We start from the raw sequence: 23,595 nt of genomic DNA, 5'->3' as shown, positions 1-23,595 counted from the left end.
TTGTTAGAGCATAAGTGTTTGGGCCTTGGCACCAACTCTCGGGCTAGATCTTCTCAGTCAGTGAAGATTGTCCTGATTTTCTCCCTTCCGACCAAAGACGGCAAATGCCCGATTAGCTTATAACTTATAAGATTGTCTTGTGGTCTTAACAGTGTTAAGAGTGAATGTGTCCCAATAATTGGCACCAAATAGGTTAAGTCCGATAACCGTTCGTAATAAAAGTGTTCAATCTTTACTTCATGTCTGTGAGGAACACTGAGTCATTGCTCTGTGAATTGTGACACAATAAGGAAAGTATCCTTTTTAACATTTTATTGATTTTTTTTTTTAACTGTGTTTTATATATACGATAATCTGTACTTATTAGGATTTTAAAAACATTTTACCTTTCTGATTTTAAACTGTACAACACATTAGGGCAGTCATGACTGTTTTAAAATTATGCTATAAAAAAACCTTGACCTTGAGCTCAAAACACTAATATCGATCCAATACCAATAGACTCATTGGTATCGATGTTATTTATATGTAGATCAATACGCCCACCTCTTTAGATAATGTTTGTTCACGCCAGATTTCGGGCTTGGAGAACTAAAGTCTGGTCTGTGGTGAGACAGAATCGTCATGTGCGTGATGGTCTGTGTTGATATTGTAGTACACCACACGCATATAAAGATCAAAACTGCTCACTGCTGGATTTTTAGTCTTTGTGTGGACTCTATTCTGTACCAGATAAAATAGAATATCCTAAGATTAAGAAAATCTTCATGTGTTTACCAGCCTTAAGGCAAACTGAACAGTCCTTTTATGATCGATTGAATTCCCTGAGATGAAGGAGAATATCCATACATTTGACGCCCGATTGTACAAATGTACACATTCCTTTGGCGTATTTCCGCAAGGCACTAACTGTGCTTCTTTGCCAACCTCCCTTCTTTACTTTTGAAACCTTGTTACCCATACTGAGTTTACCCTGTGTTGCAATAACAACTCTTTTTAGACTACACCTGTGAAGACTTTATCACATACTGGGAAAACAAAAACTTTGACACTCTTTGGCATGGCACCTACAGCTGAAAATGCAATTACTTTTTGTAAATTAGTTTTTGTTTACCTTTTCCATCATTGTCCTTTTTAAAGTAAAATCTATCCGTAAAACCAGCAGGCTCATATTACTTGTATATGCCTCCTTTTAGGCCATAACTGAGAGATGTAGCTTGTCACGATAGTATGAGTTAATGACATCGAAAATGTAACATTATTATATAAAATAAAAATTGTTGCCTAAGTTTATTTTTGACAGTCTTAATACCTATTTCTATAATGTACTCCGCACTTTCAATTGCCTTGTGTATGAATTGTGCTCTATAAATAAACTTGTCCTGCCTACTTTTTATAGTCACGTAAAGTATATAAAGAAGCAGACTGTTGTCGCCAAATGTTGTAAATAGATACAATTGAGACACTTATTTTACTCCAACATTTGTTTTCCAGGTGGCGACCCAGGAGGAGTTCTTTAACTTGACTCACTGCCAGCTCGTGACCCTCATTAGCCGTGATGAGCTCAATGTCCGCTGTGAGTCTGAAGTCTTCCAGGCATGTGAGGCCTGGGTGCGTTACGATCGAGAGAACCGGCGGCCATACGTCCAGGCCTTACTCCACGCTGTCCGCTGCCATTCTTTGACTCCCAACTTCCTACAAGCTCAGCTCCAGTCTCTGGACTGGGACCCCCAGTGTAAAGACTACCTTGCCCAGATCTTCCAGGACCTAACCCTGCACAAACCCACCAAGGTCAATTCTTGCCGAACCCCCAAGGTGCCGCAACTCATCTACACGGCCGGCGGCTACTTCAAGCAGTCCCTCAGCTACCTAGAAGCGTATAATCCTTGTACGCAGGACTGGCTAAGGCTAGCTGACCTGCAGGTACCTCGCAGTGGCCTGGCCGCCTGTGTCATCAGTGGGCTTTTTTACGCTGTGGGCGGGAGGAACAACGCCCCTGATGGCAACATGGACTCAAATGCGCTGGATTGCTACAACCCAATGAACAACTGCTGGTTGCCCTGTGCACCCATGAGCGTGCCCAGGAACCGAATAGGAGTAGGTGTCATCGACTGCATGATTTATGCAGTGGGCGGATCGCATGGGTGTATTCACCATAATAGCGTGGAGAGGTAAGTGCTTTCAACGGCTATAATTCTAATTAGATATCTACAACTCTGGACTGGCGGCTATCTTGAGAGGGTCATTTGTTGCTGCTCTAAAAGGTACGATCCAGAAAGGGACCAATGGCAGCTGGTAGCCCCTATGTTGACGCGGCGCATCGGTGTGGGCGTGGCGGTCATCAACCGGTTGCTCTTTGCTGTGGGCGGCTTTGACGGGGTCAGTCGACTCAGCTCGTGCGAGTGCTACAACCCAGAGAAGGACGAGTGGAAGACCATGGCCTCCATGAACACCACACGCTCTGGAGCGGGTGAGCACAAAACACAACATTGATTGTTTCTCTAAAAGAAGAACTGATTGACATTTATTTCGCCCGTAGGTGTATGCGCGCTGGGGAATCAAATTTTCGTGATGGGTGGCTACGATGGCACTAACCAGCTGAACACCGTGGAACGCTACAATGTAGAAACGGATACATGGAGCTGCGCTGCCTCTATGAGGCACCAACGCAGCGCTCTGGGAGTCACTGCGTTACATGGACGCATCTTCGTGTTGGGTGAGGAGAACTGTGAGCATGTACATACTGTCTCCTGTGGATTTATTTGCTCATCAAATGAGTTTGACCTGGGCTCGCCAGGAGGGAAACTGGGTTGCACTCTTGGCTTCATTTTAATCACAGTGGATCCTCACATAATCACAATTCCGCATTTGTGCCCCCTGCAAATTAAAATATTTTTAGCCAAAATATTTTTTCCTCTGAAAATAGGTAGTTTTTTTTCTCACATAAAAAACACATCATGCATCCTAAGTCAGTAATAATTCATAAATACTTGATAAAGAAGAATAATATAACATATAAACCATAATAATACGGCCGACATGTACAGTGCGTCTGGAAAGTATTCAAAGAGCTTCACTTTTTCCACATTTTGTTATGTTAGAGCCAAATTTTTAAATGGAGTAAATTAATTTCTTACAAAAAGATGCCCCTGATTTCCCTTTTGAGATTCATGGCAATTGTTTTTTTAATACATTTTCAATTATTTCTAAAAAAAATTAAAATGTTTTCACATTGTCATTATGGAGTATTGCGTGTATAATTTGGAGGGAAAAAAATGATGTATTCCATTTTAAAATAAGGCTGTAACATAAGAACATTTTGAAATAGTGAAGCCCTGTGAATACTTTCCAGATTCAATGTTTGGAGTAAAAGGAAGCTTCTACAGTCAACATTCTGGCCCTACTAATTTGTAGCGAGGTACAGTGGTAACCCAAATTACAGTTCAAGTACCTTCCTTAACTTTTGCGTATTTTGACAGATGAGGTGTTTCTCTGTTTTTTGTAACGCTTTAAATTACAAGCGTAATTTAAGTTACAGGCCTCCAAGCTGTGCAAAAGTGTAGCTAATGCCACAGTGAACGCCGTAATATCCACCCCAAAACATCCGGTCTTCTACTAGCTTAGAGAGGCATTTAATGAGAAAGGTATGCAAGGACCCTCATCTTTTTGGGAGAAAGTGATAAAGAAATACATGATATATTAAACTTGTATGTGTTGCTCTTCGCTAATACTAACATTTCTGGGCTAAAAGTGCACCAAGCTAATTTTTGGACAAAATTTATTTTTCACATATATTGGCCACAGAACTCTACAAGCCGCATTGAAACATGAAATATTTATACAAGCGCTTGTGCTGATTCACAAATGTAACAAAAGACTGTGCCTGTAACAGGGCATACAGTAGCCCACCGCAGAGGTCATTGAGCAGGGTCTTTGTCTTTCTCCACGTGCACGCAAAAAACATTGAATTCGTCTTCTTCAGCGCACGGCTTTTCGGCCTTTCCCAGCCCGTTAGTCTTGGTGGATTTACTTTCTGTGGGATGGCAGATTCCCTTTTTGATGGCCGGGTCGATCGTCTTCGGGTTTGGGGCTGCGTTGTGTGCATTTCGGTGTTTCTTCTCTATAATGAGGGTGAGTCCATAAAGCCATGACTGAATGATTGTATAACTGTATGTTTGATTTAAACTGAACAATTTGATTGGTCCACCGTGACCTGTTCAGCAATTTCATTGGTCTGTGTAAAGTGCGAGGTAAAAATTAACAGCTTGTAGTCTGGAAATGATGGTAGATAATAATTATGATAACCGTGGTAAAACTCTGAACTGTTAGTATTACCGGTATAAATTTAAATTAACAGAAAAACATGATTGACTTTTGATAAAATCACAGACGCTAGTTTAAACGCTTAGAAGAATACAAGAGACTAGGGCTGGGCGATATTGCCTTTTTTTAATATCGCGATATTTTTAGGCCATATCGCGATATACGATCTATATTACGATATTTTAGCTTGGGCTTGAATGAACACTTAATGCATATAATCACAGCAGTATGATGATTATATGTGTATACATTAAAACATTCTTCTTCATACTGCATTCATATATCCTTCTTTTAAACTTCCATGCAGAGATGGAAATCACAACTAAGTCAATTGACCAAAAGTGTATTTATTAAAGTTATTAAGCAATGGCACAAACATTCATGTCATTTCCAAAACAGAAAGTGCAAGATTGTCAGAGATATTTTAAGTGTCAAATAAAAATTAGCTGCATAATAGGAAATCAAATAGTATTCGTCCTACACTATGTGGTATGTTACTACGGTTATGAAATTCTCTTCATTCTCTAGCGAGTGATTTTTCAAATGATGCTACATATTAGCAGTAATGCTACTTTTGGTAACAACACTTATGCCCCACACTTGACAAATTAGAGTTGTTTATTCGACATATCCCCACTTGAAGCCGAACCACCGCCAGACAATGGAAACCCTGCTGTTTTTATTGGGAATTAAGTCTTCCTTCATTTGTTACCAGATCAGCACCTTCTTTCTCTCGTACAGCTACGTTAGCAGCTAACGTAGCTCAGTCTGCTCCCTCTCTGCTCTGCGAGGGCGTATACATATGTGACGTATGACGTGACAGTACGTGACGTATGTAAGAATGTGCGCCGGCTTGTCTGTGAGAAGGAAAGATAGGAAAGAGTGAGAAGAGCCTGAAGTGTTGTGCCCGCAGCTAAAAGCAACTGCGTGAGAACATATACTTGAATATTACGATATGGTCATTTTCTATATCGCACAGAGACAAACCCGCGATATATCGTATATATCGATATATCGCCCAGCCCTACAAGAGACATTAACCTCTTGCCCAATCTAAACTCATACGAAGACATTGCTGTCAGAACAACTAAGATATCAGTGAATCATAAAAAAAACTAAACGTGGCTCTATTTATTTTAGGTATTTAAAAAGTGTGGGTGTAAGTATTTTTGGAACACATTCAACAATATCGCAATAATAATAACTACGTAATAGTTTTGGTCACATTAACAATGACAGGAAATGTTCATATCCTTATATCCAGAGATGCTTGGTACCCTGTGCATAATATTAATAATAATATTAATGATAATATTAATACATCCTATAGGAAGGAACTTGCAGTTCTTCTTTTTGGAAGGATCCTTTTTTTTTAAAAGACACAGGAAAACTGTTGGGATAAAACTAGGGGTGTAACGGTATACAAAAATTTCAGTTCGGTACGTACCTCGGTTTAGAGTTCACGGTTCGGTTCATTTTCGGTACAGTAAGAAAACAACAAAATGTACATTTTTTGGTTATTTATTTACCAAATTTGTAAACAATGGCTTTATCCTTTTAACATTGGGAACACTATAATAATTCTGCCCACGTTAATCCACATTAAACTGCCTCAAGTTGTTGCTTTGATTAAATAAAATGACAAAACCTTTCTTCTACATGTAAAAAGTGCAACATTAAACAGTTTCAAGTCAACTCATCATGCTTAATTTATTACAGCATTTGGGAGGCCTGTAGTTTACTTTTATTATGTAAATGTTATATTTGTATCAACATGTGATAGCAGGGACCCTGCCATTCACAACTGGGCTGCTACATTACTAATGATTCATGTTACTATAGCTGAAAAAATTGTCATATAGCAACACAATGGAGTTCAATGAAATAACAGACAGGGCTTTGCTGCCCCTAACACACACACGCGCGCACACACGCACCGCAAAATGAGTTAACGTTCCGCTAAACGCCAATTAGCCTTCACCTCAAGCCAGAACTGCGAGCGAGCTGAGCTGCACACACACGCGCGCACACACTCGCACACACACGCACCGCAAAATGAGTTAACGTTACGCTAAACGCCAATTAGCCTTCACCTCAAGCCAGAACTGCGGGCGAGCAGAGCTGCAGTTTAAGTTTCTAGAAGGTCAACAGGCTCATAGTGATGTTTGTAACAGTTGTGACTGGGAAGTGTTTTTTATGATTTGGGGGTGTCCGCTGTCCGCTGCTCTCCCCCGCTAAACGGATATCCGCTCGATGCTGAAGCATTGACTACATCGCTCTGAATACGCCCTGCTGATCGGCTGTTACATCGCTCTGAATACGCCCTGCTGATTGGCTGTTACATCGCTCTGAATATGCACTGCTGATCGGCTGTTACATCGCTCTGAATACGCACTGCTGATTGGCTTTGTATGTAACCAATCAGATGGTTGTGTGGGCGGGACAATGCTTGCTGCTCAGACAGAGGCAGAAAGCAGAGCAGCTTGTGAAGACTTATTCTTACAAACTCGTTCGATACGCCCGCGTGCCGAACCGAAACCCCCATACCGAAACGGTTCAATACAAATACACGTACCGTTACACCCCTAGATAAAACATATCTACATTTAAGTTGTCTTTTTAATCTGTTGATGAACTATTAATTTAAAAATGTTTTGCCATTTTAGTGCAGTCTTTGTATACAAACACCCATTAATAATTGTTAATTTAACTGACGAACATAGCCCAAGACAGCAATACAGGTCAGGCTAGTCAAATATAATAGATTTTTCTAAACCCCAACATATTGTTTTATGTTCAAGCGCTTAACATACTAAACCTTGTTTGCGTTGACAGGCGGTTACGACGGCAGCACGTTCTTGGACAGCGTGGAGTGCTACGACCCCGAAGAGGACACTTGGACAGAAGTGACGTGCATGACATCAGGACGTAGCGGTGTTGGCGTGGCCGTTACCATGGAGCCGTGCCAGAATGTCCTACCTCGAAGTCCTACACCCGAGCGTGAGAATGGTGGAGTCGTGCAACACATACAGCGACACAGTACACTGTAAACCCCATATCGCTCCCTACACACACACACACACACACACGCAACTTAGCTGAAGTTAAAACATCTGAATGCTGCCTTATCGATTCCGGAACACCAAGTCAGTATTATATTAAAAGATCAGCGTCGGTATAATCAATCCTGAACAAGCTCTGTCTTCTGGCAAACCTCAGTCTGTCTGTGTGCTTACATCTGGTATTTGGAGTCCTCCAGCAGAACTGCGCATCCCAGATTTGACCTAGACTAAAAAGGGCTGCATACACTTGATTTTAAATTACACACATTTTGCACATCATCTCGTTTAGTAAAAAGTGGCTGTTTGTTGTTACTTTGGGGTGTTTTAAGTGCCATCACTCTGCATCTCCACACACTCATATCCACTTTTCTCATCCCAAATCCCAGCACGAACCCACTTAAATTTGATTGGAAGCTCTAAAATCACCTTGGAAACATCCTTCTATTAGGTTGCAAGTCCTAATTTAATTATCACTCATACATTTTGCCGTTTTAACATAGTTTTGATGCTTCTACTTTCCACAATGCATATTCAACAAGTGGTTAATGTCACATGGCTTCAAAATGACATTCTTTTGCAAGAGAAGCAGTCCAACAGGTAAAACCTGTCTTTTATGTAACGCTAAGAATCCTGATGGTGACTTCAATGAGTGACAAATAATACTGTAGTTTCTTGCGGATTTTCTTTTTTATAAAAAAATCAAAGACATCTGGATAGTTCACCTGGTTTTCTCTTCCACCAAACTTCAAAAAGTGACCATGTTCGTCTGAAGTGTTCATCTGTTAAACACTAATGACGTATTTGTAACAGCCGTTTAAGCTACAATTGTTTGTAAGTGATGTTTTGTACACTGATATTCAAACAGAAATTTAAATTCTTAATTTATTCTTGTTCCTCTTAACTGACAAAAGCTTTGTATTGAAATGGACTCTGGTGTTCTGTGGTTTTTTTTGTTCTGTTTTTCCAAAACAAGCATGTGTTTTAGCTGGGTAAGAATGCATGTTTGTAAAGAATTTGTTTCACTTTGTAAGGGATTTTTTTTTTCTTTTCTTTTCTTTTCTTGGCCATCTATAGTTGGGGTGGGCATTTAAGAGTATTTCAAATCGGCTTTGTACATTTTTCCAACAAAATCCTGTACAATAATTGATAGTAAAGACAAATATGTTTATTGTATGTGTGTTTTGCTTTTGTGTTTTAATGTGCGAAAACCTGCACATAATTATCTCTTGTGTATTCGCTGGAGTTTGTCCGCCTGTTAGTTAGCAACATCCATCCATCCATCCATCCATTTTCGACCGCTGATTCCCTTTCGGGGTCGCGGGGGGTGCTGGGGCCTATCTCAGCTACAATCGGGCGGAAGGCGGGGTACACCCTGGACAAGTCGCCACCTCATCACAGGGCCAACACAGATAGACAGACAACATTCACACTCACTTGCCAATCAACCTATCCCCAGGTGCATGTCTTTGGAAGTGGGAGGAAGCCGGGGTACCCGTAGGGAACCCACGCATTCACGGGGAGAACATGCAAACTCCACACAGAAAGATCCCGAGCTTGGATTTGAACCCAGGACTGCAGGAACTTCGTATTGTGAGGCAGACGCACTAACCCCTCTTCCACCGTGAAGCGCAGTTAGCAACATAACAAAAAAAAATATTGGTGGATTTTGCGTAAACCTTCAGGAAATTTCAGAAATAGAACAAGTGATTTGATTTTGGTGATGAAAAGTATTCACAGCGCTTTAACTTTTCCCACATTTTGTTATGTTACAGTCTTTATTCCAAACCTAAATTAATTATTTTTGTACTCAGAAATCTACATACATACCCCGTAATGACAATGTGAGTTTTTTTTTTTTTAATACATATTGCTAATTTATTCAGGGATAAAAAAAAACAAAGACCATCCCTACAGTGAAGCATGGTCATGGCATCATCATGCTGTGGGGATGTTTTTCAGTCACAGTAACTGGGAGACTTGTCAGGATAGAGGGAAAGATGAAAGCAGCAATGTACAGAGACATGCTGGATGAAAACCTACGCTTCCCATCCAACCCGATTGAGCTTGAGAGGTGCTGCAAAGAGGAATGGGCTCAACTTCTCAAAGATGGGTGTGCAAAACTTGGCTGTAATTGCTGCCAAAGGTGCATCAACAGTATTGAGTAAATGCTGTGACTACTTATGGACATGTGATTTATTAATTTTTTTGGTTTTAATAAATTTGCAAACAAAACTACTATTCCATGTTGTCATTACAGGGTATTGTCCATGGAATTTTGTGGACAAAAATGTATTTATTCCATTATGGAATCAGGCTGTAAAATTACAAAATGTGGAAAAAAGTGAGGCGCTGTGAATACTTTCTGGATTTATGTGGTGTTTTCGGACCCTAATGAGACTCAATTTTATAGCTGTATACACAAACTATTCCTTTTTAAATATAATTGTAAGAATTACTGTGGAAATTTGAAATGGGCTTGCGACCTGTTGCTAACCGCTGAGAGCACATCTTGCTTTATTAGCAGAAAGTTACATAGTTTCCAGTTTACATAAACTCATAATTGCTAAAGGGACGTTTACGAGCATCTCAATAAAATGTAATGATGTTAACAGCTATTACGCTAAATGCCACCATTCCAGCAACCCATGTGTCAACATGAGAATAGCATTGGCATCAATAATAAGAGTTAAAGTGTTTAAATGTGATATTTAGAACAGCTAATGCAAGAACCTAGCAAGATAGTACTATTATATACTGTACATACAGTCCTAATTGTTATTGAATTTGTCTTTCCCTGACTATAAACCAAATGAAAATAATCTCTAACAGCAAGCATGCGAGCGAGGCTAATGTAGCTATTGAGCAAAGTTAGCAATATGTCTGCATGATGTGGCATAGCCTAAATATTAATAAATACAATACAATATTAAGATGGGCTGCGTTGCTATGCAATTTGCAGCCTTTATTCATTTGGAAGGTACTGTATTTAACATTTTAATTGCATTTATTATGTTTTCAATTTATTCAGTGTTGTTACAAGGTGTCAGTGTGCCTAATGCAGGGGTGTCCAAACTTTTTCCACAGAGGGCCGCACACGGAAAAATTTAAGCATGCGGGGGCCATTTTGATATTTTTCATTTTCAAACCATAACAAAATATATGGATTTTTTTTTTAATCCTTGGGGCTCCTCGGGAGCATAGAGGGTCTCAGTCACTAAAATGTTAAAAATATGTCAAATTATTATTATTTTTTTAATTTAATGCTTACAGTAAATCTCTATATCAACTTGAGGTTGATATAAAGTAAAACAAATATGGTTGTATGCCTTTTCTGTCAAAGACAACTTTGTTTTTTATAGTAGAACTGAAATATGCAGTATTTAGATAGTACTTTATTGATACCTTCAGGAGAGTTTCTTTATTTAGCAATTAAAGCCCTCAAAGATGCAGGACACCATTGATTTTAATTATTGAATATTTTTGAGTAATCACAGTGAAAAGTTAAATAAAATCCTACTAAATATATTTGAGATCCGAAAGGTTCCCCACTCATAAAGTGATACATTTTTATTAGTTTTTTTTGGTACTTTTAACACTTAAATATCAAGACCAACTTCCGATATATCTGTTGATTTTAAGTTTGAACTATTATGTTGTTTGTTTTATGCTCTTTTGTCAAAACTTTGATGTTTTTATATGGCAACCACACAAAATATGCAATATTGTTTTCACATAAAACATTTTAAAGTGATAATTTTTCAGTAACTATTCATTATAACAATGGAAAAAATAAAGACAAAAGGAACCAAAAAACTGCCTGCATGGCAGCTTTGTGTCAACATTGCCACTTTTTGTCATTAGATTTCACCTCATTCCACTTTTTTTAAAGTTTGCAATACTATCAATTTTGCAATCTTTGCAGAATGTGTGGCGGGCTGGTAAACGATTCGCTGCAGGCCGCAAATGGTCCCCGGGCCGCACTTTGGACACTCCTGGAGTAATGTGATGTTTTTTGGGGTTATAGAATTACTGGCTTACAATTAACACTAGAGGGAGCTAAAGAGAGCCTGGTTCTCACCTGAACCGCCTCTGAATATCCCACAGCAATGCAAGTATTTAAACGTTACAGTTTGAAAAATGGACAAACATACTCAAGTCTATAGTTGCTTCCTGAGCAGTTTAAAAGTTTCTTGCCGGATGTGCAGTTTTTCGACTATTTATTTTATCTCCCATGGCTTATTCTGAAGTTCTTTTCCGGATGTGCTCTGCTTTTTGTTGAGTGTGCTTGACACCGGTGCGCTGTTTTTTTTTTAAGCATGAAAACAGACTCTCAAGACCTACCTGACACGGCCGGCAGCAGGTAAGTGAAATATTCATGGATAAAGCTTGTTTTTATACATATTTATCAGTATTCTTTTTTTAAACGGTGATAGTTTCGACGCCTGGTACATAAAACCTAGAAGCTTTCAAGTTAAAAGACGTCAAGGAAATGTAACACAAAATGATTTTTTGGGGTGTTTTATTTTCTTTGTATAGTCGGACACCTGCGATGATGACTCAACACTTTTTAATTTGACCCCTAATCGCTATGTTGATGTATCGGAAATGCCTTTAGTAATGTTGTTCCACAAGTTTTAAGTCAATACTTCAGGAATAACACAAGTTGTGGGGGTTTTTAAAGTGATGGATGTGTATAAAGAGAGTGGAACTGAGTCGGTGGCCGACATTGTTGCCAAACTTGTTGATCCACTTGGGATACACCCACTTGTAACACACCTGATACTGCAACACACACACACACACACACACACACACACACACACACACACACACACACACACTCACTCACTCAGTGGGCGGTTGTGTGTGTTCATGTCTAACTAAACACGTGCAATTCACACCACATTTCAATGTTGAATTAAAACAACACATTTGTAGTTTGGAAAGGTTAGTTTGGGTCGCAAGTGAGAAAATACATTATAGCAAAGGTTTGTTTTTAAAAAAAACAACTTGTAAATTCGAATGGGTTTTTTTCCTTCCATCCATCCATCCATCCATTTCCTACCGCTTATTCCTTTTGGGGTCACAGGGGGTGCTGGCGCCTATCTCAGCTACAATCAGGCGGAAGGCGGGGTACACCCTGGACAAGTCGCTATCTCATCGCAGGGCCAACACGGATAGACAGACAACATTCACATGTTTTTTTTCCCCATGTGAAATTAAAAAAAAATCTGGGTTTTGTCCACATTATTTAGATCAGTGGTTCTTAACCTTGTTAAAGGTACCGAACCCCACCAGTGTCTTATGCGCATTCACCAAAGCATTCTTTTGTGAAAAATTAAATGTTGTTTTTTGTCAAATTCAAGACAAAGTTATGTGTGTTTGGTAACACTTTGTTTTGGGGAACATATTCTAAGTAACAAAGACTTAATTTAGAGGTTTTTGGACACTAGGGGAACATTTTCTAAGTATCAAAGACTTAATTTAGAGTTATTTGGTTAGGGTTAGGGTTAGGGTCAGGGTTATATACAATATACAAAGCCGAATAAGGCTTTAATAAGTACTTAAAGGCCTACTGAAACCCACTACTACCCACCACGCAGTCAGATAGTTTATATATCAATAATGAAATATTAACATTGCAACACATGCCAATACGGCCGGTTTAGTTGACTAAATTGCAATTTTAAATTTCCCGCGGAGTTTCCTGTTGAAAACGTCGCGGAATGATGACGCGTGCGCGTGACGTCACGGACTGTCAGGAAATATTAGCTCAGCACCATTTACGGCTAAAAGTCGTCTCTTTTCATCGCATAATTACACAGTAATTTGGACATCTGTGTTGCTGAATCTTTTGCAATTTGTTCAATTAATAATGGAGACTATAAAGAACAATGCCATTGGTGGAAAGCGGTGGATTGCAGCTGTCTTTAGCACCGAGACACAGCCGGTGTTTCTTTCTTTTTAATACGGTCAAGCGAACATGTTTCTCTACATCAACCAGCATGTTTTTGGATGGGAAAATTGTGATATATATATCTTACCGGAGACATCATTGGATTATTCGTCCTCCTGCAGTAGCTGTTTAAAAGGCAGCTGTGAGCTTGGCTTCTCTCTGAGACACTGCGTGTTCACCGCAGCCATCCGACCTCGAGGTATGACTTTACAATCTCACTAAAACACTATTAAAACAATAAGCAGATAAGGGATCTTCCAGAATTATCCTAGTAAATGTGTCTAATTACATCTGAACCGCTCACACTGCCGCCGCCCGGAGCCGTTGCTTTTTATTTTATTGTATTATTATTATTATTTTCTCGTCCTTCGCTATCAATACCATCATCCACGAATCTTTCATCCTCGCTTAAATTAATGGGGAAATTGTCGTTTTCTCGGTCCGAATAGCACTTTTTGTTGGAGGCTCCCATTATAAACTATGTGAATATGTGAGGAGCCCCCCCACTTGTGACGTCATCGTCTGCGACTTCCGGTAGAGTCAGGGCTTGTGTCTTAGCCCCGAAAGTTGCAAACTTTATCGTGGATGTTCTCTACTAAATCCTTTCAGCAGAAATATGGCAATATCGCGAAATGATCAAGTATGACACATAGAATGGACCTGCTATCCCCGTTTAAATAAGAAAATCTCATTTCAGTAGGCCTTTAATAATTACTAGTTAAGAGCCAATATGTTACTCATTTGCATGTTAATAAGCAATTAATAAATTAATGGTGAATGTGTTCCCCGTATAAAGTGTTAGCATGTTTTTTTTCTGGTGCACAAAATGGACCGTGCATGAACATCACCTTGTTCAACGAACAAAACCAACACAGTGTCTAAACCCACAACAAATGACACACCTGCAAATCAGTGTGACTTCTGCTGTTGCCATATCCGTAATACGCCGATCTGGAGAAGTTTTTTTTTACACGATGAGTCGGTGTGCTTTGACCTCCGCCGAACTCCTGAGCCCGACTCACCGAACCCCTAGGGTTTGATCGAACCCTGGTTAAGAACCACTGATTTAGATGTTATTTATTACCTAGACAGGCACCAGTTTAAGTAAATTTAGCTTCTTTACATTGCATACAAGTGTAAAAATAAGTTAAGCCCGGTAGGAGATGAGTCTTTTTATAACAACGCTAAAATTACCACTATTTTTTTTACTGTTATTTTTGCTATAACCATATAGACCAGCCAGATTGAAGAACTTCCAATGTGTTCATATTTCTGCAGAGTTTTTTTTCCCCCCGTTCCAGGGTTTATTAGTTTACTTACAAAATGCATCAAGGGTTACAATGGACTACATTTCAGTTTGACAGATAAGTCATTCAATATGTCCGAAAAGGAAGTAAAACGAAGCATTTGTACTCTCACTTGTCACCATCATAAAACCTACATAAAACCTACTTAATTCTCCTCAAGGAACTCTCCTGAAGGAATCAATAAAGTACTGTCTATCTATCTATCTATCTATCTATCTATCTATCTATCTATCTATCTATCTATCTATCTATCTATCTATCTATCTATCTATCTATCTATCCATCTATCTATCTACATTACCATTAAAGCAATATTTTGAGTAACATTTAACACATTCATTCTTCATAACAAGCATAGTATTACACATAGATTAAACATAAATACTAATAGATAATAGAATAGTACAATACCATTTATTAATTTAAATACACTACTTTTGATGGTTTGTGCATTTAAGGAAGTTGAATATACTTTTTCGGACAAGTTTAATTTAAAACTCAATCACAACTTTGTACAGGATGTATAAGTAGGGGGTCTCTTCATCAATTTGGGGGTCTTTGGCCTCGAAAACATTGACAACCATTGCGCTAGAAAACCAAGGCCAAATTTGAAAATTACTTGAGGGACATTTGGCGTCCGATCAAGACATATTTGGTGCATCCAAGGACACTTCATCTAAATGATATCAATTTGGCGGACGATAAAGCTTCTAATGTTATTGTTTTATTATGATAATGCATGTTGATGACACATTCTACCTTTGTCCCACAAACAACCGCGTCCTTAACACAATTTAGCGTCCTGTGTAGCCAGCTGGTGGCGATCGTTCTGCCACAGAACTCAAAAGTATCTAGGTCACTAATGCTTGCGTCCATGGCAGCAAGTAAAGTAAGTTTCTTCCAAGTAATTTTATCATTGGAGGACAAAGAATAGCTAAACATGCTACACCAAGTGCCACCTTAGAAAACATTTGGCTCGCCAAGTACCACCATAACAACCAACATTAAAATACAGTAGCGTTGTAGCGATAAGCATTCATTAAAAACAAGGTAGAGGTTTCATTAAGCAAGTACAACAGTTTTAACTGTGGTAACATTACAAATAGTTGGAACAGTAACACTGTTTGAATATAGGAAAATATAATACTGTACTTTAATCAAGTGATTGTTTGGCGTACCACTTCATGGAGTCCCCATACCAGTAGTGGTACACGTACCACAGTTTGAGAATCACTTTGCTACACTACACACCATAGGAAAATACAAAAAAAAACAGTTAACTGCTATTCGAGCAATTTTGAATGTAAACAGGGGTGGGCTGATAGTTACATATATCGACAGTAATGATGCCAGGTAAATTATCAGTATATGGGCAATACTATAGTGATTCGATCGATATTTTTTATTATCGCAAATTAGTTTCTTGTCAATTTAGTTATTGATTACACTCTCAGGAAATAAGTCCCTGGACACAGGAGGCCTCTTGAGGGCAAAAAACAAAGGATGTAAATCAGAGCCAGTAGTAGTTTTTGCTAATAAGGAAATCATTTAGATATTTAATTGAAATTGTCACCCCACCATCCTGTGTTTTTTCTAATTATAATTGTGATTAAACATTCTATCATTCAGTGATCTTGAACATTTGAAGTATTAGCATTGGTATTGGCGAAACTGTAACTATCCAAACAACTAATATCCAAACAACAGAAGAATAAGTGTTTATTATATTTTATCAGAAGTGCACATAGAACATCTTACAACAGAAAGTAACCAGGTATTAACAGTAAATTAGCAAGTAGGGCCGGTGGGTAGAGCTGCCGTGCTAGCAACTTGAGGGTTCCAGGTTCGATCCCCTCTTCTGCCATCCTAGTCACTGCCGTTGTGTCCTCAGGCAAGACACTTTACCCACCTGCTCCCTGTGCCACCTACACTGGTGGAAATGTAACTTAAAGATGTAGATAATGGGTTACAATATGTAGAGCGCTTTGAGTATATACTGTAAATGTAATTCACTTCACATAATAATAGTTCTGAGAAAATAATACAGCCAGAAATTACACAATATGTTACTCCACATGTCACCAGCTACATTAGGGGTCTCTGTACTGTAACCCATTTTGAAATGCTTCTATTATCATTTATGTACCAATGAATATACTATGTTATATATTATCGCAAGAGGCTGCAAAATATATTAAAGCCGTATCGCCTATCCCTCATTTAGTCAAAAAAGAAACATAATCTGTATTTGCGACCTAACATGATGTTACACCACCTTGTCTTACTCACATTTACTCTCACAGTGTGGACCAGCAGCCAGGATGATCCCAGTGGGAGAATTCCGGAACATCGGCATCGAGCAGAACTCCAAGTACCGGGTGCTCAAACCGTGGTGGGATGTTTTCTCCGAGTACCTGTGCGTCGCCATGCTCATGATTGGCGTCTTTGGGTGCACCTTGCAGGTATGGACACATCATTAATGAATATTATCCATAGTATGGTTGCACCCGAATGCCTCCCTAGGGAGGTGTTTAGGGCACGTCCAACCGGTAGGAGGCCACGGGGAAGACCCAGGACACGTTGGGAAGACTATGTCTCCCGGCTGGCTTGGGAACGCCTCGGGATCCCCCGGGAAGAGCTGGACGGAGTGGCTGGGGAGAGGGAAGTCTGGGCTTCCCTGCTTAGGCTGCTGCCCCCGCGACCCGACCTCGGATAAGCGGGTAGAAGATGGATGGATGGATAGTATGGTTGCACACTTTCTACCTTTGTTTTGAACCATGAGACCAATCAGTCTTTCAAAACTGTCTTATGTTATACAAACCCCGTTTTGATATGAGTTGGGAAATTGTGTTAGATGTCAATTTAAACGTAAAACAATGATTTGCAAATCCCTTTCAACCCATATTCAATTGAATGCACTACAAACACAAGATATTTGATGTTCACTCATAAACTTTTTTTTTTTTGCAAATAATAATTAACTTAGAACTTCATGGCTGCAACACGTCCCAAAGTAGTTGGGAAAGAGCGTGTTCACCACTGTGTTACATCACCTTTTCTTTTAACAACACTCATTAAACTAATTGTTGAAGCTTTGAAAGTGGAATTCTTTCCAATTATTGTTTTATGTAGAGCTTCAGTGGTTCAACAGTCCGGGGTCTCCGCTGTCGTATTTTACGCTTCATAATGCGCCACACATTTTCGATGGGAGACAGGTCTGGACTGCAGGCGGGCCAGGAAAGTACTCGCACTCTTTTTTTACAAAACCACGCTGTTGTAACACGTGCTGAATGTGGCTTGGCATTGTCTTGCTGAAATAAGCAGGGGTGTCCATGAAAAAGACGGCGCTTAGATGGCATATGTTGTTCCAAAACCTGTATGTACCTTTCAGCATTAATGGTGCCTTCACAAATGTGCAAGTTACCGATGCCCTGGGCACTAATGCACCCCCATACCATCACAGATGCTGGCTTTTGAATTTTGCATCGATAACAGTCTGGATGGTTCGCTTCCCCTTTGGTCCGGATGACACGATGTCGAATATTTCCAAAAACAATTTGAAATGTGGACTCGTCAGACCACAGAACACTTTTCCACTCTGCATCAGTCCATCTTAGATGATCTCGGGCCCAGAGAAACAGGCAGCGTTTCTGGATGTTGTTGATAAATGGCTTTCGCTTTGCATAGTAGAGCTTTAACTTGCACTTACAGATGTAGCTACGAACTGTATTTAGTGAGAGTGGTTTTCTGAAGTGTTCCTGAGCCCATGTGGTGATATCCTTTAGAGATTGATGTTGGTTTTTGATACAGTGCTGTCTGAGGGATCGAAGGTCACGGTCATTCAATGTTGGTTTCCGGCCATGCCGCTTACGTGGAGTGATTTCTCCAGATTCTCTGAATCTTATGATGATATTATGGACTTTAGATGTTGAAATCCCTAAATTTCTTTCAATTGCACTTTGAGAAACGTTGTTCTTAAACTGTTTGACTATTTGCTCTCACAGTTGTGGACAAAGGGGGTGTACCTCGCCCCATCCTTTCTTGTGAAAGACTAAGCATTTTTTGGGAAGCTGTTTTCATACCCAATCATGGCACCCACCTGTTCCCAATTAGCTTGCACACCTGTGGGATGTTCCAAATAAGTGTTTGATGAGCATTCCTCAACTTTATCAGTATTTATTGCCACCATTCCCAACTTTGTTGTCACGTGTTGCTGGCATCAAATTCTAAAGTTAATAATTATTTGCAAAAAAAAAAAAAAGGTTTATCAGTGTGAACATTAGATATGTTGTCTTTGTAGCATATTCAACTGAATATGGGTTGATAATGATTTGCAAATCATTGTATTCTGTTTATATTTACATCTAACACAATTTCCCAACTCATATGGAAACAGGGTTTGTATTTTGTTAAGTTCTACAAAAGAATATTAATTTCTTATATTTATTTTTAAAATATGTTTTTTTCCTCTACTATGTATGTGCCTCTTAAGACCTCACTGTAGGCTATGGAACAGGACCCTGTTACCTCTAAACTGAGCAAACTTGATGTTACTACACTTTTTTTTTTTCGATGAGAAAATTGTTAAGGAACTGAATCGTTAATCAGAATCAAAAGTGGAATCGGAACTGGAAAAATTCTATCAATTTCCATTCAAAGTGGTGAGAATTAGTATCTTAGAAGCGGCTCTGCACGTTGCAGCTTACTCTCAAGTTCCAGCTGGTGTTTTGGCTCGACCCCCTTGTGGTATTCATGCAACTCCTGCATGTGTGATACGGAAATGTAGTCATGTATCCCTAAACAGCCATCCATTTTGAAGGAATCGTTCACGTGAGTACAATCTTTAACCATGTAAACACAGGAACACCGCTGCGGTAAAGATCACCATCGGATCAGTTAACACAGGCAGATATCGACCCCCAATCCAATCCCGTAATCTGGATCCGGACATTTCTAGTTTTATATGATTGAGCGTATTGACCCGGATATAAGATTCTTCACAACTTGGTGGCCATGACAGGTCGGTTCTCCTTCTTCACCCAATAATCCTTCCTTATTTTCTCCTCAGCTCACCCAAGATAAGATTGCCTGCCTGCCAAGTCCCTTCACCAGTCCAACACCCAGTGCCATTGACTGCAGCTACATCCGGAACTACGCAGACAATGAGACGTGGATGAGTTTAAAACCTACCAATCCTGTCATACGGGAGGTGCTTGGCCGCAAGAACAACCTGGACATCCACCAGTACGTCTTCATCAACCACTATTGCTACGAGAGGTTTGTGCACTGGTATGCAAAGTACTTCCCGTACCTGGTGGTGATCCACACAATGATGTTCATGGTAGCTAGCAGCTTTTGGTTCAAGTTTCCCGGGACTTCCTCTAAACTCGACCTCTTTGTCACCATCCTGGGTAAGTGCTTCGACTCCCCCTGGACCACAAGGGCCTTGAGCGAAGTTTGCGAGGAACGAGGCGAGGAAAAACTGGTAATTTTGAGGAGGACGACCATGTCCAAAGATCCATCTGACAAACGGACGGACGAGGAGGAGACCACCTTGCTTCCTCTGGTTGGCCCTTCCAAATCTAATCCAGAAAAAAAAAGTCCGGATTCTCAATCTACTCCATCGGTGCTAGATAAGAAGGAAGGAGAGCAAGCCAAAGCTCTGTTTGAGAAGGTGAAAAAGCTTAGAACTCATGTGGAAGAGGCAGACATCTTGTACATCATGTATGTGCTGCAAACATCGCTCAAGGTTTTCAAGTTCCTTTTGATCATCATTTACACAGCAGCACTGTCTCCAAACATTGAGATTGTGGTTCGCTGCTTGGTTCCCCCTGAGCTGACAGGTTTTGACATTTATTGTTGTAACCACAACAAAGCTCATCTTTTCTCGAAACTGGCCTATTGCTACATCTGCTTTGTGTGCGTCTATGGCATCTTGTGCATCTATACGCTCTACTGGCAGTTCCACCGCCCCCTGAGGGTGTATTCCTTCGAACATGTCAGGCTAGAGACGGGCATCAACGACATACCGGATGTAAAGAATGACTTTGCCTTTCTTCTTCACCTGGTGGACCAATACGATGACCTATATGCTAAAAGATTTGCTTTTTTTCTGTCTGAGGTCAGTGAGAGTCGCCTCCATCAGCTCAACCTCAACCATGAATGGACCACTAAAAAGCTACGAGCCCGTCTCGCTAAAAACGCCAATGACCATCTGGAGCTCCACCTGTTAATGTTGCCGGGACTTCCCGACACGGTCTACGAGCTCATGGAAATACAGTCTCTCAAATTGGAGCAAGTTAAAAACATTATGATCTCACCCAATGTGGCTAAACTAGAGAAACTTCGGGATTTGTCGCTGGTTTACTGCCAGGCGAAGCTCCAGCTGCCCGCCTTGAAACATCTCAAAGATCAACTGAAGGTCCTACGACTATGGTTTGAAGGTTTAGATGAGGTACCCGAGTGGATGTACCATCTGCAAAGACTTGAGGAGTTGCATCTGAATGGCCCAGTAGCCACCCTGGACTCCCTTCGAAATCTTACGGCCCTGAGTGTCCTTACCATGAACTCCAATCTTACAAAGATCCCAGCCAGCATTTATGATGTCGCCCTGAACCTGCAGCATTTGAGCATCCACAATGAAGGGAACAAACTCCAAGCCTTCAGCAGCCTGAAGAAACTCACCAACTTGGTGTCCCTGGAGTTGGTGGGCTGCGAGCTGGAGCGCATTCCAAGCGCCGTCTTTAGCCTGAGCAATCTGCAGGAGTTGGACCTCAAAGAAAACAAGCTGACCACAGTAGAGGAGATTCTGAGTCTGCAGCACTGCCATCGACTGGTAACGCTGAGGCTGTGGCACAACAAGATCACCTACATTCCAGATCACATCAGTAAGTTAAACACCTTGGAGACTCTGGACATCAGTTGGAATAAACTCAAAAGGCTCCCCAGCCGGTTGTTCTACTGCACCAAGCTCAGGCACCTGGATGTCTCCCACAACCAGATCACCTCCATCCCGCTTGAGGTGGGCATCCTGCAGGGCCTGCAGTTCTTCTCTGCTGCTTTCAACTCGATAGAGATGCTACCTGAGGAGCTGTACTCTTGTAAAAGACTACATACTCTGGCTCTTGGGAACAACTCCCTGCTCTTCTTGAGCTCCAAGGTCGCAAATCTGCTCCAACTGGTCCGACTGGAGATTAAAGGAAACCGCCTAGATGCTCTGCCTGTGGAGATAGCAAACTGCCCCTTGTTGACTTCTAATGGGATTGTCGCGGAGGACAACCTGCTGCAGGTGTTGCCTGTCGAGATGCACAGAAGTCTGAGTAGTAGCTGACTTGGCCCCTTTTAAAAATCTTCATTGATTTGTCTAGACCTGATTTTTGGTCTGTTTACAACTACAGTTTGCAAAGTGGAACTCAATTCAATACAAACTGTTTTTGTCCATAGGAAATAATGCACAAACTATAAATGTATAAAGGAAGCGAATTAACTAGGGATGTGCCAATCGATTAGCCACCAATTTTGGGAAAAGTATGTGATCGGCCATTGCCGATTAATGGCTTTCAATGTGGATCAAAAATCCTCTGACCCCCTCTGGCTGGCAAGTGGCTAGCAACTAATTCTGTTAGGTTTTTTTGATAAACATTGTGGAGCCACTCCCCGGAGTGAATAGTAATCCCTTCCTTTATGGCAAGTAAACTGCATTGCTTAATAGCTCAGTAAACATGCCAAACATGTTACACACTGACTGAACGCCAGGAGCAGGCATGCTAATAGTTAAGCTAACCTAGCTTGAAACAACAAAACAAATAAGTGCTTAATAAAGTTTAAGAAGTGTAGATGGAACCACATCAAGTAAGTGGATATTACCATGTAGATCAAAACAAGACTACAGAGGATAATATATAAAATGCATATATACAATCCATAAATTGGTGTTGACAATATTAAGGGTAGTACCAGTAATCAGATCAATATTTTCATTTTCTCATACTATTTTTTTGTTGTTTTTGTTAATGTACACATACTCTGCATAATTCCCTGGAGTTTGAGGGCAAAAACCAAAGGCATTAATCCAGCAGCAGATAGTAGTTTTTGCTTTTTTGTGTGTTCTAGAGTAAATGATGTCCTTAGTGGACATGCTCAGTCCCACTGAGAGAAGACTGAATTGGCACACACATGAACACTTCTCTTACTGACTTCTTCTTAGGTCTGTTACTACCTCAGCTGCGTTCACTCAAACAAAGAAGTCATTGTCCTTACGTATCTTGGTCTTATTTTGAAAAGGCACATTTAGCAATTAAAAAAAAAAAAAAAGTTGACGGCTTATCGCTTCCTGCTCTTTCTGAGCAGGTTTTGGTCTCAGAGAGGGACTGCGGTTGTCAGCCAAGTCGTGTTCCGACCTGCCAGACATACCTCAACATGGCCGTGCAGAAACACACCTGCACTAATGCCCTAAACATGCCGCTTTCTTTGTCTGTGCATGAATAAAAAGCTTGAGACGTTTGATGTTTAATTCTCAGACATGTTTCTTTTCCTCGTGGATTCCAGTGTTCAATTCAGAGGTGGAAGAAGAGACTGATTTGAAACGTTTCCCTCGTTAGGGGATGTTCTTCTTCTGCGTGTTACAACGGTGTTCAAACCTGCCGTTTGTTTTATGAAGCAACATCTTTGCAAATTCAAGAGCACAAATTGAATAAATCGTAAAAGGATTTACTGCAACATGGTTGTGCTGTCTATGATTCATTGTTGAGTCTGGTTAGGACTGCTGAGTACTGCGGTTAGCCGGGAGGGTCGGGTTTTGGCTTCAGGTTGTGGTTCAAGGGTTAAATTCTGGCTTCATGGCTGGATTAGGATTCACGGTTGGGTCTAAGGTTTTAAGTTCAGGACTAGGCATGAGGTGAGAAGTAGTCAATAACATGAACACCTTGGTGTAATACAGAGGTGTCCC

General features: G+C 40.3%; 2 protein-coding genes across 4 annotated transcripts in view; both read left to right on the top strand.

Moving 5' to 3' along the window:
• keap1b (kelch-like ECH-associated protein 1b) overlaps positions 1-8,558 on the top strand; it is a 28,324-nt gene extending 19,766 nt beyond the window's left edge. For all 3 annotated transcript variants that reach the window (XM_061909945.1, XM_061909955.1, XM_061909951.1), the window contains 4 exons: positions 1,495-2,171; positions 2,265-2,470; positions 2,540-2,716; positions 7,159-8,558. In XM_061909945.1, coding sequence (XP_061765929.1) covers positions 1,495-2,171; positions 2,265-2,470; positions 2,540-2,716; positions 7,159-7,373 — 1,275 coding nt within the window. In that variant the 3' untranslated portion in view covers positions 7,374-8,558. The remainder of the gene's footprint in view (positions 1-1,494; positions 2,172-2,264; positions 2,471-2,539; positions 2,717-7,158) is intronic.
• A 2,968-nt stretch (positions 8,559-11,526) lies between these two features.
• On the top strand, positions 11,527-23,366 carry si:zfos-323e3.4 (volume-regulated anion channel subunit LRRC8C). The gene is made up of 3 exons (XM_061909941.1): positions 11,527-11,745; positions 16,952-17,110; positions 19,717-23,366. Exons 2-3 carry the CDS (start codon positions 16,970-16,972, stop codon positions 21,976-21,978), a joined length of 2,403 nt encoding a protein of 800 aa, XP_061765925.1. The 5' UTR covers positions 11,527-11,745; positions 16,952-16,969; the 3' UTR covers positions 21,979-23,366.
• Positions 23,367-23,595: the final 229 nt, after the last annotated feature.

Source organism: Nerophis ophidion, linkage group LG01 (genome assembly GCF_033978795.1).
Source record: "Nerophis ophidion isolate RoL-2023_Sa linkage group LG01, RoL_Noph_v1.0, whole genome shotgun sequence".
In the NCBI taxonomy this organism is placed as follows: Eukaryota; Metazoa; Chordata; class Actinopteri; order Syngnathiformes; family Syngnathidae; genus Nerophis; species Nerophis ophidion.
The sequence above is the reverse complement of the archived record's forward strand: the minus strand, read 5'-3'. Positions and strand labels throughout refer to the sequence as shown.